Genomic DNA, 19881 nt, shown 5'->3' with positions numbered 1-19881 from the left:
TCAGATGCACTGAAGCAATAAACTGGTTACAAAAGTGTTCGTGGCTTGTTAACTTGTAAGAATTTTAGGGGGTTGGAAACCATTGTGACTCAGCAGGTGTTTGCTCAGTAACTGTTAGTAAAATCTGTTTCTCCACTAAAGTGATGTAAATACGCCTTCTAAAAAATGTTCACACTTCAAAAGTTGTGATCACTGGGGCTCCCGCTACCGATCTCTAGAATGAAGCGGTTACAGCACTCGCCCGAGGGCTGTCACTGCTCACCGGCTAAACATAAACCCATTTGCTGGGTCCACACCGGGCTGATTTGCAGAGACAGGTCCGCAGCGGGTATTCTGCAGCAGATCAGCAGCGGAAAGCCAATCTAGAATCCTGACCCATCTGGTGCGGATTTTGAGGCGTGTTTTTATTGTGTCTTCCTGTACATAATTCCCCCCCTCATTAAGAAGAGGTGAATTCCGCAGTAGAAACGGTGGTCAAATTATCATGCTGCGGAATTAAATTCTGCACCGCACTGGTTTTGTGCGCATTATTTCTGCAGATTATAGACGCGTTTTTCAAAGTCTCATCCACTTTGCTGCTACTGAGGGTCTGCACAGACGTCCTGTGGCAAATCCGCCCCATGTGAACCCAGCCATAGACTTTCTATTGAGCCCATCTTCAGCTAGCAGGCAGGGACTACGCATGGACGAGCACTTCAGCTGCTGCATTCTAGCGATCAGTAGGGGTCTCAGCAACCAGATCCCCAACAATAAAAACTTCTGACTTGTCCCTATTTTAGATAGTGTAATTACACTTTAAATATGCTTTTGCGCTTTTTTTGTGAGCTTTAACCCTTTCCAATCCAATTTTGGATTCAGCGTTTCCTAAAAGGCTTTCTCTTTTTGCTGTTATACAACAGTGCCATCTGCTGGCTAAAGCAGTGTGTGTGCGCCAGAGAGGCTCCGATAGGAGAATGGCTGGCAATAGACAGTAAGAATACCCAGTCGGACGTCTTCTGACATTGGAGCTGTACAAGCTTCAATCAGAATGTAGGAAGACGTCAGGCAGTGAATTGGAAAGGGTTAAGGAACTACCAATGGGCTCCTCAATATGAATTGCAATGAGTAGCTGAAAAGTCAAACTGCAAATCTGACGCATTAAGAAGAAGCTGCAACTCTTTTAGCGCAGCCTACAGGGTTATCCTTGCAGGGGAAAAAAAGTGGAAACATGACAAAGCACCAATACATTTCAATGGGATCCATCAGGATTCATATAAAAACGGTTGATCGTGGCTCCACTAAGTATGAAAGCCATGATACCAATGTGAACATAGCCTCACGAAATAGAGTGTCAAAATATAGCATAGAGTTAAAACAGTCCCAAGATACATAAGCTTTGATGGATGAATGCAACCAACTCACCTTCTTTGTTACTATGTTCCCTTGCTCATCTGTAAATTCTTCCTCTGTCACTTGCTCCCCAGGAATGTCAGGGACTTCATTCCCCTGGAACGGGATGAAGATGTTACATAAGTATATTACGCTTTTAGATATTTTTTCCCATATTACTTTTAATGATTCTTACAGATTGCATTTGCACCGGCCCGTGATTACAGAGCCATATGGCCGCGTCCTTTTATGCGGAACGCCAGTTTAATGGGGCTTGTCTAGATTGATCTGTAAATAGCTCATAAGATCACAAGAGCTATTTACAGGTCAATGAGTAGTTAAAAATGGCTTTAAGTAGCCGGTTGAATCATAGAGCAACGTCATTTTACAGGCTGCCCCATTCACAAATAGTCAAACTGATTCCGGGACCGGAAAATAGTCCTATTATATAATAACTTGACCGAGGTATTACGGAGTCGCTGCCACTGTGACCTGACTCCCCCCACCCCTATTACCCATTCCTTCCAATAAAGACCAACTCAGTAACTTAGATTAATTATGGCCACAGCAGCCATGTTTAGTTACAAACACAATTAACATATAATAACAAATTTTTAACCCCCTCTGAACTAACCCTGAGACAGATCCCTGGAGCCCTAACCATTAAACTAACTGCCGCCTCACCAATAACCTGCCGGAAAATAGTTGTACCTGTCGCCGGTCGCACTTCCGACTCGGGCGACACTATTTTCCTACCATTTGCCCCCGCCGCCAGTCCACAGACTCGGGGGCCCACCACTCACCACCTCGCCCCAGGTCGCCTCAACCGGACCCTGAGGCCGGCTAGCCATAACTTGGCTAACCATACCCACCAACTCAGCAGGGCCCGCCCTGAGAGACCCAGAGGTGACAGTCCTAAAATAAACCACATCAAAGAGAGGCAGGAAGCTATCCAGCCCCTGCTACCCCCCTACTCCCCTTTTACTGGCTCCAAGGGACCCCTCCCCCTCAAGCTGCTAGGACAAATGACCCCCCCCCCCCTACTTTCCGGGTGGGCGGGCGGAACTCTTCGCCATCTTGCTGGAAGTGAGTCTACCCCACCCAAAACTGACTCCTCCCCTCCCCCTCCTAGCCTTCCATTGACTCCCCCTCCCCTTCTAGCAAAATCTATCCTGTTAACCCTTTCCTCCCTGAGCTCCGGCTCCAGCTGTTCTATATACAGCAGCGGAGACTACGTCCTAAACACCAATTGAAATATATAGTATGTATGTATGTGTGTATATATATGTGTGTATGTGTATATATATATATATATATATATATATATAGTGTAAAACGTCTACACAGCCCTTTTAAAATGCCATGTTAAAAAAAATCTGACAAAAATGAATCATTTCAGATTTATTTCCATCTTCCATTTGAGCCGTTATCTGTACAACTCCATTAAAAAATAAACAAATCTTTGAGGGTGGAAGAGTTATAAAAAAAACTAAAATAATAAGTTTGTATAAGTGTTCACACCCTCTTATATTCGGGGATGTGGTTGTGTTCAGCATTAGCCAATCACATTTACACTCCTGTTACATAGGAGTCAGCACTCCATTGCCAGTTTTTTCAGGGATTCTGATATACCCCATATAAAGTTCGGCTCTTCTAGGAGGATTTTCCTGACATTTTCTTAGTTGCATTTCAAAAATTGTTGGAAGGTACCAGTCAGGAAAAGGGGACCAAAACATTTCCAAGGCATTACATATAATATGGGACACAGTGAAGACGTCAGCAAGAAGGGGATTAAATCTGGCACAATAGTTACCAAAAACTGGACGTCCCTCAGAAATTAATGAAAAGACCTGAAGAAAATTGGTCCAGGAGGCCAACAGCAATATTAAAGGAGCTGCAGGAGTTTCTGGGAAGTACTGGTGGTGTAGTCTAATGGGAATAGTACTGGTTGTGTAGTGTAATAGAATAGTTTTCTGCTCTGTATGTTAGTGAATAGGATGCAGTCTTCGGTATCTGTATATTATACACTGTTTGTCAAAAAAGAAAATTTGGCTCCGAGAAGAAGTTGTCGTTTTGCTGCAAAACTCGGCACACAGTTACATCTCAGGCAGATACGTAAATGATGAGAGTTGTGGTGATTATATGAACGGTGTTGTCACCTGAGGCCATAAAAGTGCTTTCCCCTTGGCCTATAAGAGGCTTTCAGAGGCTCCTTGTGTGTAGTGACCTCTACTTTCGCTTGTGTAGAGCCTCTATGATACAATTGCAGGGATTTTGCCTAGTTACCAGTGTCTGAGAGGGGCGCATTATTGGGATGTGAGAAGCTGGATGGTCGTATCGATTAATTGTCCCGCACTGGCCGTTCTGACCAGAATGTTAGGTTTTGGGACCAGTGGATGTGTGAGGGCACACAAGGTGACCAGGCTCAGGACGCCCCCGACAGACCACCAGTAGAGAGGAGCATCTGACCAGACTGTTAGGAGGTGTTGGACCAGTGGATGTGTGAGGGCACACAAGGTGACCAGGCTCAGAACGCCCCCTACAGACCACCAGTAGAGAGGAGCATCTGACCAGACTGTTAGGAGGTGTTGGACCAGTGGATGTGTGAAGGCACATAAGGTGAACGGGCTCAGGACGCCCCCGACAGACCACCAGTAGAGAGGAGCATCTGACCAGACTGTTAGGAGGTGTTAGGACCAGTGGATCTGTGAGGGCACACAAGGTGACCGGGCTCAGGACGCCCCCTACAGACCACCAGTAGAGAGAAGTGTCTGACCAGACTGTTAGGAGGTGTTGGACCAGTGGATGTGTGAGGGCACACAAGGTGACTGGGCTCAGGACCCCCTACAGACCACCAGTAGGGAGGAGCATCTGACAAGTACGAGCAGCTCCAACTGTTTTGTTGTCCACCATCTAGTGACAGGTGGTGCCATCGTTACACCTTTGTGTCTGTCAGAACCATTTCCAGGCACTTGGCTGAAGGACATTTGGTCTCACAGCGCCCATTACATGTACTGCTTTTGACACCAACCAACCATCACCTGTTTGCAGTGGTGTTGTGAACGACAAAACTGGACTGCTGCAGAGTGGGATTAGGTTGCCTTGGGCAATGACAACAGCCATGTTCTTGTCCTGAGACTTAGGGGTGATGGCCTTAATTCTACCCCCACTGCTGGTGTAATGCTCTGAGGGTCATTTTATATGACAGTTGATCACCCCTAGTAATGGTACAAGGGACAGTAATATGTTCAGGACATCCTGCAGCCACATGTGTTCCTCTCATGGCGGTTTCCAAGAGGCAGCCGAATAATGCTCAGCTGCACACACAAGGGGGTTACAGGAATGTCCCCACAACATTGTCACACTTCCATGTCTGCCCGATCACCAGAGTTATAACCAATAGAACATGTATGGGACCGTCTAGGACGCCAACTTCGACAGCCTACAAGTTTGCACAATCTAGAGGCTCAGTTACTGCAAATGTGGAATGATATGCTGCAGGATACCATACTTGTATCCAAATCAGAGGCGGTACAACATGGTACTAGAGCCCCCATGCCTGTCTGTATCACAGCTTGTATCCAAGCTAGCGGTGACCCAACAGGGTACTAGAGCCTCCATGCCTACCCATATCATATCTTGTATCCAAGCTAGTGGTGACCCAATGGGGTACTGGAGTCACCATGGCCTCCCATATCACATCTTGTATCAAAGCTAGAGGCGGTACAACAGGGTACTAGGGCCTTCATGCCTGCCCGTATCACATCTTGTATCAAAGCTAGAGGCGGTACAAAAGGGTACACGCCTGCCCGTATCACATCTTGTATCTAAGCTAGAGGTAGTACAACCAGGTACTAAAGCCTTTACGCCTGCCCGTATCACACAAAAGAAAAAGTAAGTGAACCCCTTGGAATGACTTAGATTTCTGCATTGATTACTAATGAAATGTGGTCTGATTGTTATCTACGTCACTAGAGATGTTTGGTGACGACCCAAAACACACAAGTAAATTAACTAAAAAATGGTTAAAAAAAAAAAGTTTTGCAATGTCCATAAAATTAACCTTATGGACATGCAGTGACATGAACTGAAGAAGCATGTCCGCACAAGGCATCCTAGAAATATTGATGAACTGAAATACTTTTGTAGGGAGAAATTTTCTTAAAATTTTCCTCTAAATTATGCAAACCTAATTTGCAGCTCCAGGAAACATTTGGTGGAGGTGATTGCTGTTAAAAGGGGATCAGTAAAATCAGAGATGCACTTACTTTTTATCCCTGCACTGTGAATAATAATACTATGTTGTCAATAAAAGATGCTGACGGTACAACTGTTCCTGTGTTATTTAGTCAGATTGTGTTTGTCTGTAATAGTGGCTTAGATAATAAATCAGACCACATTTTATTAGCAATCAATGCAAAAAGCCTGGGAACTACAAAGGGTTCACTTACTTTTTCTTGCAACTGAATATATGGACACTCCATGGGAAAACACGTTTACTTTAACGTTACTTGAAATCAGTGTCTGGGTAACAGATTACAGTCCATATATACTTTGTGGCCTCAAGGGTTAAATATATATATATATAAAATCTCTGTATTCCCAAGTGGGACCACTCCAATACAGGAGCAATGACATCCATGCTGCTCTGGCTTTGTTTGAGGCCCCCTCTCCTATGGTGACATACACTCACCCAAGGCATTCACTCATTCTGTAGACCCATGACTGTTAGGGGCTGACCTACGGGCTGAAGTTTGAACTCATGACCTGTTGGCACTAACCCTGATGCCATCTTCTTCTTGGACCCTGGCACCCTCTTACCAAACCGTACAGAAGAGAGGGAGACTCCCTATCATTCCACTTGCATCTCATCAGTGGCCCTAGTCTGTAGTTGGTCATCTCTGCAGCCCTTGACATCAACTGAGTAGGTAGGGAGACACTTTCTCTTCCAACATGGCCAATTATTCTGTATCACATACACTGGTTGGGCCATGCTGGTTTCTGCAGTCGTCCTCGTGCCATCATGCCAGCAGCGGCCGCATTCGGAATGCTGGGCCTGACTTACGACCCTCCTTACTGCAGTAGCAACTATGGTAGGGCCTTGTGCTGCTTTCACTTTCAACAAGGGGATTAGTGCCCTCCATGTGGCATACGCCATGTTGACTGCACAAAATGGTACTGTGTGGTGAGTTCATGGGTCCCCGCCTACTGTCCTCACAGTGGGTGACATGTTAGCCGTATCACTGACTTGTGATAAAAGGGGGCCAACACTTTCATAACCTCTTCTATGGGGCCTCGTGTGGCACAGAGTGTTAAAGCAGCAGAATGTAGTCCTAAGCTCTCGCTCACGACCTGAAGGTTGCGAGTTCAATCCGCATGGTTCAGATAGCCAGCTCAAGATTGACTCAACCTTCCATCCTTCCGAGGTTGGTAAAAGAAGTACCCAGCTTGGTGGGGGGTAATAAATAAAAATTACCTGCTGCAGAATAAGTCCCTCCCTTCCCCTCCCTCCTGTGATCTCTCACTGGTGGTGCAGGAGCACAATAGTGTGTCTGGTGCACATAACTGCACCATTGGAGCTACTGATAAGGACCTTACATATGTACACCAGACTGCCTTCTATGCTGGTAGCATCCAATACACTGATATACAGACCAGAGAATAGTCCTATTTAAGGCCGACTTCACAGGAGCATATATGCATCTGCGCACGCCTTAGCACCACTTTTTTGCGCACCGATCAATGCTTTCTTTGGCGCATATCGGTGTATTTTACTATACTTTTTGTGCCTGCAATGCATGCTCATTTGCGAAGCAAACAAAGATGCACTGATTTAAATGGCTAAGTAGTTTAACCCCTTAATGACATGGCCTATTTTGGGCTTAAGGACGCAACGATTTTTGGCAGATTTTTATCTCCACTTTTCAAAAGTCATAACTTTTTTATTTTTCCGTCGACGCGGCCTTATAAGGGCTTGCATTTTTGCGTGGCGAACTGTAGTTTTTTCGGTGCCACTTTAGGGTACATAGACTATATGTAAAACTTTTATTATTTTTTTTTATGATAACAGGGAGAGAAAACGCATCAATTCTGCCATAGATTTTTGGCTTTTTTTTACAGTGTTAATTATGCAGTATAAATGACAGAATACATTTTTTCTGCGGGTCGGTACGATTACAACGATACCAAAATTCTTATATTTTTTTTAGGTTTTTCCACTTTTCTGCAATAAAAACCCTTTTTTGGAAATCTTTTTTTTTTTTTTCTAAATCGCTGCATTCAAAGTCCTGTAACTTTTTTATTTTTCTATGTACGGATCTCTGTGAGGGCTTACTTTTTTGTGAGACGAGCTGTAGTTTTTATTGATACCATTTTGGGGAATATACGGCTTTTTTGATCACTTTTATTGCATTTTTTGGAGGCAAAATGCCAAAAATTAGCATTTTGCCTCTGTTTTTTAGCGGGTTTTTTTAATGCTTTTCGTCGTACAAAATAAAAAGCATGTTCAACTTTTTGTACAAGTCGTTACGGACGCGTCAATACCCAATATGTGCCATTTTAATTTTTTTAAAACTTTTTTTTTGCTAATAGGAGAAAAAGCACAAAAAAGGTGTTTTTTTACATTTTTTTGTACATTTTTATTAGCTTTTTTTTACACCATCAATGTCACTCTGAGAGACTTAAAGCACAGCACTGATGATCGCTGTGATAAGGCATGGCAGGACTGGCCAGTATCTGGCGTCCTGTTGCCATGGCAACAGGCTGGGCTCTCTGCGATTATATTGCGAGAGCCCGACAACTTCACAGAGGGAGCGTGCTCCCTCTGTAAACCCTTCCCATGCCGCGATCTATATAGATCGTGGCAGGGAAGGGGTTAACAGCGGGGGGCGCATCTCCGATGCACCCCCGCTGCTGCAGTCGGAGGCCGGCTATGACTGACAGCCAGTTCCCGCTGCGGGATAGCGCGAGATCAGTCATGATCTCGGGCTATTCCTATGACATAAGGGTAGGTCATTTTGTGGGAAGTACCCCGCTCCCATGACGTACCCTTACGCATTTGCGCCCCTCTTATTGACTTCTATGGGGACTTTTGGTGTAAAAATGCGCAGAAAAATAGAGCAAGTTGTATTTTTTTTGTGCAGGAATAATACATGTATGCGAACGAGCCCGCTAAAGTCAATGGAATCTATTCTCCGCGTAATGGGAGGGTACATTTTGCACGTGCAAATACGTCTGTGCGAATCAAGCTATATACCTGTATCTAGGGTAATTATATATACATACATACACATCAGATAATGCATCCTATACACTGATATACAGAGAGGGAAACAGTCCTATATATATATATATATATATATATATATATATATATATATATACACACACACACACACACATCGGAGACTACGTCCTATACATTGATATACAGAGAGGAGACGCAAGAGGCTACTTCTTGTACGCTACTATACAGAGTAGAGAACAGCCCTATTATATATACATAATATAGTTCTGCAGCCTGTATCAGATAACTTTGTATACATCGGCTATATACAATCATGTATGATCTATATTGCTATGTGAGTCAGTCATTTACAAAGCACACCCCGCACCCCTTTACCTTGACGATCACTCTCCGCCGTACCACCTTGGTGGTCAGAGTCTCCTCATCGTCATCCACGCCTCCTTCTCCCAGTTCCCGGTCTAGCTCAGTATGCACACGACGCAGCACATACTTTGCAGCACCCCGTACAATATGCACCACATTTTGGCAGCTTACCACGAAAAAGCCGATCAGGACTATGCAGACCCCCAATTGTGTCAGGAAGCCCCACATTCTACCTTACTTAGTTGTATCCAGTTAATACTAATCAACGGAATAAAAATATTCTTGCACTTAAAAAAAAAAAGGCCAAAAAGCGCTATGTTGGTGTCAACCCCAGCTAAAATAAAACGTATGCATGCTTATACATAGGCAAAGCATGCCCTAAAATAACCCAGGAGGATAAAGTCCTAGAAAAGAATGGGGTGAAACCAAATACTACTTGAATCCAAACGTCAGCCCTGAAATCTGCAGATGTTTTCCCCTGTTCAGGTCGGGGGGCTGGGGGGACGCCCCATGTGAAAGCTCCAGGGTAGATGTCAGTCTGTGTGGATGTGAATGTCTCAGCTGTTTCAAGGGAGGGTCTGAAATTGGACCTGGTGGGAAGAAAGGCGGAGGGATATTTAATAACCCTTAAAATGGAAAGGGAGACAGGAAAGAGAAGAGGAGGTGGTGGAGGGACATACAGTACAACCTCAGAACTGTACTGTAGGTCACCAGCAGGCTGACATTTTCACTGCTATCTCTGTACATATGAAAATATTGGATTTTCCCGAGATAGATCCTTTATTTTTTTTGCCCATTACGCCATCATCAGGGTACTTACCCTGCCCAGACGAGTTTTGCTGTGCACCGTGCTCTGCTGTGTTACTCGTATCCTTGCGCTGCCCTTGAATGTTGGGTGAAGCTCTTCATACGGCAAGGGAGCACCATTGTCCTGGTGGGGGGATCGACGAGGAGAAGAGGGTGAGGGGGCATCTGCTCTCCATTCTAGTACCCTATAGATCGGAAGGACAGTTGTTTAATACTGTGTGGTGCCCATCGCTGACTAATCTATAACCATAGATATATATATATATATATATATATATATATATACCGTTCTATCAAAAGGAATTGGACACCTGAGCAAGAATCAAAAGTATTTGCTTCCATATGTTCATACTTAGTTGGGCTCCCTTGGTCCTAATGACATGAGATACTGTCTGTGGCTTACTTTCTACTTATGTCGAATACATTTCCGCTGATATTTCCCTCCATTCATCCTGCAAATGTCTGGTGAGCTCTCTCAGAGAAGATGCATCAGTTCATCTATAGTTGTGCAATAAGTGCCATCATTGGACAGTTGAGCAATGGAGGAATGTTCTATGGAGTGGTGAATCAAACTACTCCATCTTCACATCGTATAGACATACCTGAGTGTGGAGGATTATGGGAAATGCCTTTTGCCAAAATGTTTTGTGCCAACAGATAAGTACAGCGGAGGTTCCGTTATGGTCTGGGGATGTGTTACGTTTCATGGTCTCGGTCTGTTGGTTGTAGTGACAAGAACCTTGAACACGGAGGTGAACCCTGACACTCCAGACAATAATGTGCTGCTGACAATGTGGTAATACTCTGGGAATGGTCGGCCATACTTCCAATGCACCTTGTCACACATCCAACACTGTTTTAGGTGTGTTTGAGGATATGGATGTTGCATGATTGGACTGGCTGCACAGAGTCCGACCTGAACCTACTGGACATCTTTGGGATGAACTGGAACGTTGGGTCAGGAAATATGAACAGCGTCCATCTTGAGAGAATTCACCAGATATTTGCAGGATGAATGGAGGGAAACACCAGCTGAAGTGTATCAGAAGTTAGTAGAAAGTATACCATGGAGAGTATTTGATGTCATTAGAGCCAAAGGAGCCCCACTGAGTATTAACATATGAAAATAAATACTACTAATGTGTTTCAAGGCCAATACAGCTGCTCTGAAGGGACATATTGGCCTCAATATTAGTTAGCTACTGCCACTAATACAGAAGACTTTTTTTTCCCATTTCCTTGACTCAAGGTTTACTTCTCACATGGTTGCATCAGCTCCCATTTCTTTCCTTTACTACCCTCTTGCATCTTCATACAGTACAGATCTGTCATACCGGGTATGGTCACCTAGTACATTCTGGAGGGTAACTACCAAGGCAAAAGACATACCCCTCAACTGATATGGAGCCCAATAGATGAAGAGGCCACTGCAATGACTGAAGGGGGAAAGTCAGAGCAAGTGAAGTAGGGGGCATACAAAAAAAGAAAGGAGGCGGTATAGCCAAAATCTAAATGACACCCCCATTACAGTGACATGTTTTGCCATATAGGCTGAAAGGGTTTGGTACTTGTTTAACACGCTACATGATTTCCTCAGCCTTGGGGCGATCCCCCATCACCCTGCTGGCATACACTAGTGGACAAAATTATGGAAACTTTTTGAAAAAAGTGCATGTTTGACTCAGAACTCCATTTTTTTGTAATAATACCATAAATTATATATCGTGGGAAGGATAATTTAATGCAGAATGTAATGCAACTTTATAATAGAATTTGTGATAAAACAGCAGAAAAGTGAAACACATAGAAAAAAACAACTGTTCAAAACTTCTCAGCAAGTCAGTTAGAGCTAAGTTGGGAATCCCTTAGCCTTAAATGTGGCCTTACAGCGCCTTCCCATGGAGTGAAGTAAGTCCTTTAGTTCTGCAGGTGTTATATTGTAAAACCAAGATTGTATTATTGCTTGTATTAACCCTTTCCAATCCAAATTGTATCCTGGTTTTCCTAGGGGGCTTACTCTTTTTCTGCCCTTATACAACGGCGCTATCTGCTGGCTAAAGCCAGTACTGCATGAGGTGACATGTTGGATAGACTCCGACAGCAGAGAGGCTGGCAATATACAGTAAGAGAACCCCTGACTGACGTCTTCCAACATTGGAGCTGTACAGCCTTAAATCATAATGTCTTCAGAGGTCAGACAGTGGATTGGAAAGGGTTAATCCTTGATTGCTTCTTGCTAATAAGTTTATTTAATCGGCTCCATAGATTTTCGATGGGGTTCAGATCACGGCCGTATCAGGATATATTCAGGATATTCTAGCAGTGTAATACGATTATCCTGAACCCACAGCAACAACATGACATGGGGCCGAAGCCTGCTGAAATAGAAAGGCTTCACTATCCTGGAGGAGATGCCTGCAGAAGGCTTCAGTTTGGGCTCAAGTATCTCATTTATGTGTTTTTGGTCATTTACAGCCCATTAATCGCACACCTTCTGCCCACCACCTATTGCTGTCATACATCCCCACATCATAACACTAACTGGGGGCTTCATGGTTGCTGTAAGGCAGTCGCGATGCAAAGTCTTCTCCAGTTCTTCTCCTTACGGTCTTTATGCCATCAATACCGAATGGCACGTTTCTGGTGTCATCCCTTCAGATGGTTCTGTCCCATTGGTCCTCTGTTAAGGTTACATAGGTTTTGCCCCCCTGGCATCCTTTCAATCTTTGTTTGAGACACGTGAATGGCTTTTTTTCATGGAATTCTAGCATTTAGACCCAATTCTTTTAATCTGCACTGAACAGTCTTGCACTCAGCTTCATACTACATTGAGCCAGTTCACTTTGTTTGGATGATTTTCTTCTGTTAACTAGATGAATTCTTTTAATTCTTCTATTACCTGCTTGTTATGCACCTTTTTCCTGCCTTCATCAGTCTTCTTATACCTCTAAAAAAGTTGAACAATACCTTTTTTGGTGAGGTTTCCACTCATTTTTTATTCTAATATCATCATAAGTGGTCTTGTTCAAACAAAATGACTATTTTGCATCACTTTCTGGGTGACCAGTCATGCGTTCCACATTTTTAATTTTTTTTACTAAGTTCTATGAGCTAACTACACAAAGGAAAACAAAAAAAAGCGACCAACGTGATACCAATCGCATAACACAAACCTGGATGTTTCATGTCTGACTCATGACCTTGAGAGCTGAAAGCTACTGTGGCCTCATTGACTCTCATGGGTTACATTTCAGTAAAGGAAAGCCGGTTCATATCAATCTGAGGATGTTGTGCTTACTTTTTCTGATGATTTAGCTATGACTTTGGATAGAACTCTTGGAATTGAACAAACTTTATACACTAAATTATCTTTCCAACGATACAAGTCATTTTATGGTATTATTACTAGAGATAAGTGAGTATACTCGCTAAGGCACATTACTCGAGCGAGTAGTGCCATAGCCGAGTATCTCCCCGCTCGTCTCTAAAGATTCGGGGGCCGGCGGGGGAGAGCGGGGAGGAACGGAGGGGAGATCTCTCTCTCCCTCTCTCCCCCCCCGCCGCAACTCACCTGTCACCCGCCGCTCCCCGGCCCCCGAATCTTTAGAGACGAGCGGGGAGATACTCGGCTAAGGCACTACTCGCTCGAGTAATGTGCCTTAGTGAGTATACTCGCTCATCTCTAATTATTACAAAAAGAATGGAGTTATAAGCCATCAAATATCAAAAATGCACTTTTTTCCAAAATTTTCCACAATTTTGGCCATCAGTGTACATAGAGTCCACCAACCTGAGGTCCACTGCAGCCACCTGCATGATGAGCAAGCATATAATTCAATGTTCTGCTTGCGGTGATCTTCCATTGACCTCCTTGAATTTGGAAAGATCACTTTCAGGCAATAGGGACGATTGCAAGACATTGAGTGCGGACGTTTGCATGGGCATGAAGTTTGGGTACATTAAGCCCCACTCTTTTGGTTTTCATGTACAAAAACAGTAATTCAGCATGAAAGATGTGATGGTTGATATGAGATAATGTTAGTAGTGGTCACATTTACATGGTTATTCTTCCTATGTCTTTACAGGAGGTCCTTATGTTGTGGAGGTCATACTACGATATAAGACTTACCTCTCTACTTTACCACCTGTCACTCTGCACGCTGTGGGGGTCTCAGTGATCCGGGCTTGGACCCGCTCCGGTCCTGCAATGAGACATGTACAGATTGTTTAGGTATCATTGTCCATCCTCTTTCTCTCTTTGGATTTCTCCCACCACAATCTTTAACCTCTGACCTCCAGCTTCAGTTTCCTCCTCATCCAGATCAGGGGAGCCCGAAGATGGACGTGGTGCGGCATCCCACTCATCCTCAGCTTTGCTGCAATCCAGGGATGAGTCTTCAGGAGCCACGAGAGATGGGGACAGGCCAGAGGCCCAGAGTGGAAGATCAGGCAAATCAAGCACCCCATCAGGTTCGGCTGTTGCCATGGGTACTCCATCCAATATGGAAGCTTCACTCCAGTACGGCTCCAGTCGCAATGGGGAGGGCAGGGAGTAGTTGAGAGAGGCCGGGGAAAGCAGCTCATCCTGCGTCATGGGGTTACCTATGGTAGGGGAGGATGGGGAAGGGGATGTCACACTCACTCACTCAAAATACAGTAGATACAACCATATCCCTCTTGCCGCCCACATCTATGACTGCCATTTTTGCGTTCCGATGGCCATCCTATGAATGTCTTAAAAAGGTTAAAGAGCAATGACCCCTAGAATAAAAATAATCACCCATAAATGTACGTCGAACCAGTTGTCTTCTGTCACTCTAGTCATTTTTGTGACTTTTGTTGGGCGACAACCAATATGGCGACGACTACAGACAGCTACAGTACTTATGGACTTTTACCCAGCTTTCTTGCAGTGACAAATACCCTGTTTCCCTGAAAATAAGACATGCCCTGAAAATAAAACATAGCATGATTTTCCAGAATTTTTGAGGATGCAAAATGATTTTTCAGGCTTTTTGAGGATGCTTGAAATAAGCCCTACTCCAAAATTAAGCCCTGCTAACAGTTAATTTAAAAAGTCAATTTAAATAGTGTCCAGGCAGCTATACATGTAAAAATGTTAAACCTTTTTGAACAAAAATTAATATAAGACACTGTCTTATTTTCGGGGAAACACGGTAGTTATTCCACCCAGTTGAGCAGTTACGCAGGATGTAGCTACTGTATTTAGGAGAACTAGACCTATGGTGATTATTTGCTGTCAATTTTTTGATTTTAGGGGACATGCTCTTTAATATTACAAATATGTAAGGTGAGTGAGGACACACGTATGATGACCCAATGCCTATAAAGTAAAACTCCTGATAACATAAAACGAAAGTTCCTAGGTAATATAAATCTTACTTTTACATTTCTTTGAATGCAGCACAAATGATGAACATTTTCATTCCGGTTGCCACGGCTATGTATAGATATTAAAGGGGTTGTCGACTTTGGACAATACCTTTCTGTGAGAAGGGCTTACAATGATAAGATAAGGTTGTCTTGCTGGTCGGATCTCCAGTGATCAGACGTCATCTTTAGGGCAACCATGTGTTCAGTGTTCCTGCAGTGCCTCCGCAGGAGGAATGAAGTATTACACGGTTCACACTGAAATTAGTGGACTGTGTATGAAATGCATAGATATGCTTGACTATGATAATATGTAAATGAACTATATTACGGTAAGTATGTGCTGTAGTGATGTTTAGTGTCCAGATATTTTTTTTTTAACAAAAACTCTAAATGAAGGGACACAATTAGGGTAAATTCCGATATGATAGATTTTAACTGCAGATTTGCACAGTTAATATTCACAGCGGATTGCAGTATTAGGCATGTGGCAGATATTTTCTGTGCAGAAAAATGATTATGCTGCGGATTTTCAAATTCTATTGCAGATTTCACCACTTTCAATATAGCAGGGGTGAAATCCACAGGGGATCCTCAGCACAATCCATATGTGATGTATGCAGATTTTGCTACGGATTCACCTTAGGGTGCGTTCACACATCGCAGATTTGCTGCAGATTTTATTGTAGATTCATATCAGATTTCACTCCTTCACCAAAATCTGCGACAACATCCACAACAAATCAGCTACAAATGAACGCATCCTTAGGCTCCATTCACACGGGGCAGTTCGGTAGCAATAAAAATTTTGTTTTTAAAAAATTGCACCAAAAAGCGCATTCGCAAAACTGTGCTTTTTTGCCACATTTTATTACAAACACACTAAACACACATTTAGTTTCACCAATGCACTTTTTGATGTGGTTTTCAATGCAACTGAACTGCCCTATGTGAATGGAGCCTAAGGGTGGATTCAGATGAACGTATATCGGCTGGGTTTTCATGCCCAGCCAATATACGTTGTCTCTGTCTGCAGGGGGGGAAGCCTGGAAGAGCTAGGAGCAGTGCTCTGAGCTCCCGCCCCCTCTCTGCCTCCTCTCCGCCCCTCTGCACTATTTGCAATGGGAAAAGGCAGGGCGGGGGCGGGGCTAATTCTCAGAACTTAGCCCCGCCCCCACCTCCTTTCATTGCAAATAGTGCAGAGGGGCGGAGAGGGGTGGGATTCAGACGACCATATATCGGCTGGGTTTTCACGCCGAGCCGATATACGGTGCCCTCATCTGCAGGGGGGAGGATGGAAGAGCCAGGAGCAGAAACTGAGCTCCCGCCCCTCTGCACTATTTACAACGAAAGGAGGTGGGATGGGGCGGGGCTAAATCCAGAGAATTAGCCCCGCCGTTGTCCCGCCTCTCTTCATTGCAAATAGTGCAGAGGGGCGGAGAGGAGGCAGAGAGGGGGTGGGAGCTCAGTTCCTGCTCCTGGCTCTTCTAGGCTCCCCCCCTGCAGAGAGAGATGACGTATATTGGCTGGGTTTTCACGCCCAGCCGATATACGTGGTCTTCATGTGCAGGGGGGGGTGGGCTGGAAGAGCCAGGAGCAGGAACTGAGCTCCCACCCCCTCTCTGCCTCCTCTTCGCCCCTCTGCACTATTTGCAATAGGAAGAGGCGGGACAGGGGCGGGGCTAATTCACTGAACTTAGCCCCGCCCCCATCCCACCTCCTCTCATTGCAAATAGTGCAGAGGGGTGGAGAGGGGGTGGAGAGGAGGCAGAGAGGGGGCGGGAACTCAGTTCCTGCTCCTGGCTCTTCCATCCAAACCCAGCCGATATACGTTCATGTGAATGCAGCCTAAGGGTAAAAGTCCCTTTTACACAGTCCAATTATTGGGCACGAATATCCCCCTGAACAATCAATGATCCGTTGGCTGATCATTGATTGCCAAGAAGTATAAAAAAGCTCCCTGATTGGCTGTACATCTTCAAATGTGAACAGGGAGATATACAGCCAGTTTATGGGGATGAACGATTGTACTAATGACCATTAATCCCCAGAGCAGTGAGTCTCAGCCCATTTAAACATTAGCAAACAAGGGTCAATTAACATACTTGTTGATCAGTGTTCGTTTACATCGGGCCAAGAATCGACCAATGTAAAAGAACCCTTAGAATAAAGACGTGTACTATATATTTCCCTGGACGTAGCCATGGCAACCTGAATGAAAACATCAATCCCTACAATCCTAGAACTGGAAAACACTGCGAAGGGGCAGATCTACTGGAGTGATTTTGCCTAGACTTGTTGTAAAGTGCACCGAAATTTAGTGCATTTTTGATGTCTAATGTCACATCAAGCTTTAGACCTACTTATGAAGCAAATGCTCCAAACCAAATAATCCATTGTGCATCGCTCGACAACGGGCATATCGGGGGAAAAAGTGTGGCTTCAATGTGACATCATGCACCACAATAGTGCCGAAAGTTTGGTGCAAACAAAGCCAATCGGTAGGCGGTATGAGGTTAGATAAAATGGTCTAAAGATGCGCCAAATTTATCCTCCGGCTTTAAATTGACAGTAAATCTATTAGACGGGATTAGTAAATCTGCCCCCGGGTCTTTATTACGAAGCCGCTTCTTTTTTTATTTCATGGCCAAATAGTTTTACTGTATGCCGAAAAAAGTTTCTGCGGCCGGCTGTATTATCACGACTATTGGCGTAATCATGGCGAGGCAGACTTAATGAGCGTTGACAGCATTATTGATTCGATCTCCTTTGCAAATGACATGACAGAGGACTACGCTGGGGGGGAACCGCTTACAGTGAGATATATTAGGGTCAATTCCCTATATAGAGTGTGTGATACGGACGCTGCCGGCTGTGAAGCTTCTTGTCACCATGCTGTTACTCAGCTGTTTGAGCCATCAACGCTGACAGCCACCCGGCCACGTGTCGCACCCTGTCTGCTGTTTTTAGAAACGTGAGACCCCCGCAGAACAGGGAGGGAGAATCCCACCACCCTCTGCCTCTGCTGATGCACAAAATAACAGCACTTACCGAAGATATGCAACCGCCATATAACTAGCAGCGTGTTACAAAATAGTTGGCACCATACCAGGGCGTCCCCTTCATCATGCCAAAGCGTTACAAATGACGGTATATATAAGTCCGGCTTACACCGCCACAGGTACACCAAAACACACACTGACCGACATGCAAACACGGACATAGATATGCAGAGCACAGGGCCCCCGCTCCGCTGACCGCCCATCTGGGATGACGTAAGCTGATCACTATGTACTGTATGTATGTGAAATACTACAGATGGCAGCTCTGAGATGTACAACACCTTGGGCCTCATTGATCAAAGCCGTCTAATAGTAGAACAGTCATTATCACCCACAGCAACTAATCAGAGCACAGATTTAAATTTCCGGAACCGCTATGGTAAAATGATTTGGCGTGGATCCGCAGCAGACGGCATAACTTCAATGGAAGGGATGAGATCTGCTGCGAAGCAGCAGCAAAATCCGCAACGAACAATGCCGATTTAAGTGCAGGTTTTTCCTCCGTGAATGCACCTTAAATGATTGCTACACGGTATGATATAAGGCATATTGTATCTCACGCTACGGACATCTTTCATTTTTCTTCTTATCCTTTAAAGGGGTTTTCTGACTTTTTTTAAAATTGCCAGGATGAATAAGAGCATAAAGGGAGAAAAAAAAGTTCACTTACCCTCTAAATGTCCCAATGCTCCATTACTGCCGGTCCGGTCTTCGCCACTCTGGTCCTGGAAGCTCCTACAGCAGTCGCATACTATTCATCATTCACGTGACTGCTGCAGCCAATCACTGACTTCGGCGGTCATGTGTAGATGACCGCTGCATCAGCTTCCAGGCCCTGAGCAGTGGGGATTAGACCGGAAGCACTGGAGCAGTGCGACATTAAAAAGGTGAATTTTTTTTGCTTTTATACCCTTATCTGCCCGTTAGCAATTTTTTTTTTAAGTTTAGAAAAGCCCTTTAAATTAAAGTATTTTCTGGGCATTTACAATTGATGACTTCAATAGTTGATCGTGGGGGCCGCTACTTGGAATCCCCGACGATCAGCTGATCCTCTGGCTGTCAGTGCAGTCAAGCTGTAAGTTCTACATCAGTGGTCAGAGCCAGAAATATAATAGAAAAGCTTTGCTTCCATTGAAACCAATGGTAGGGATTAGAGATGAGCGAGCATACTCGATAAGGCAAACTACTCGAGCGAGTAGTGCCTTATTCGAGTACCTGCCCGCTCGTCTCTAAAGATTCGGGTGCCGGCAGGGGGCGGGGAGCAGCGGGGAGGAACGGAGGGGAGACCTCTCTCTCCCTCTCTCCCCCCCTCCCCCTTGCTCACCGCCGCTCCCCGCCCCCCGCCGGCAGCCGAATCTTTAGAGACGAGCGGGCAGGTACTCGAATAAGGCACTACTCGCTCGAGTAGTTTGCCTTATCGAGTATGCTCGCTCATCTCTAGTAGTGATGCTTTCTATTACACTTCCAGATCCTCACTACAATCAAAGCAGGAAGTGTAATTGAAGGCATCACTCCCATTAATTTCAATGGAAGCAAAGCCTTTCTATTACACTTCTCACTCTGACCCCTAATGTAGACTTTCAGCTTGGCTGCACTGACAGCTGCCCAAGAATCAGCTGATCGTCGGGGATCTTAATAGTAGCC

The 19881-nt window shown here is 44.6% G+C and overlaps 1 protein-coding gene across 10 annotated transcripts in view; it reads right to left on the bottom strand.

Annotated features, from left to right (window-relative positions):
• Window positions 1–19881, bottom strand: part of ANK1 (ankyrin 1) — a 184126-nt gene that overhangs the window by 20275 nt on the left and 143970 nt on the right. For 9 of the 10 annotated variants that reach the window (XM_066593421.1, XM_066593413.1, XM_066593416.1 and 6 more), the window contains 4 exons: window positions 14078–14386; window positions 13914–13986; window positions 9798–9969; window positions 1402–1485 (listed from right to left, as the gene is read on the bottom strand). In XM_066593421.1, coding sequence (XP_066449518.1) covers window positions 1402–1485; window positions 9798–9969; window positions 13914–13986; window positions 14078–14386 — 638 coding nt within the window. Of the gene's footprint in view, window positions 1–1401; window positions 1486–8989; window positions 9552–9797; window positions 9970–13913; window positions 13987–14077; window positions 14387–19881 lie in introns of those variants that run through there. The other variant, XM_066593422.1, reaches the window with a different exon arrangement.

This window comes from Eleutherodactylus coqui, chromosome 2, assembly GCF_035609145.1.
Source record: "Eleutherodactylus coqui strain aEleCoq1 chromosome 2, aEleCoq1.hap1, whole genome shotgun sequence".
Classification (NCBI taxonomy): domain Eukaryota; kingdom Metazoa; phylum Chordata; class Amphibia; order Anura; family Eleutherodactylidae; genus Eleutherodactylus; species Eleutherodactylus coqui.
The sequence above is the reverse complement of the archived record's forward strand: the minus strand, read 5'-3'. Positions and strand labels throughout refer to the sequence as shown.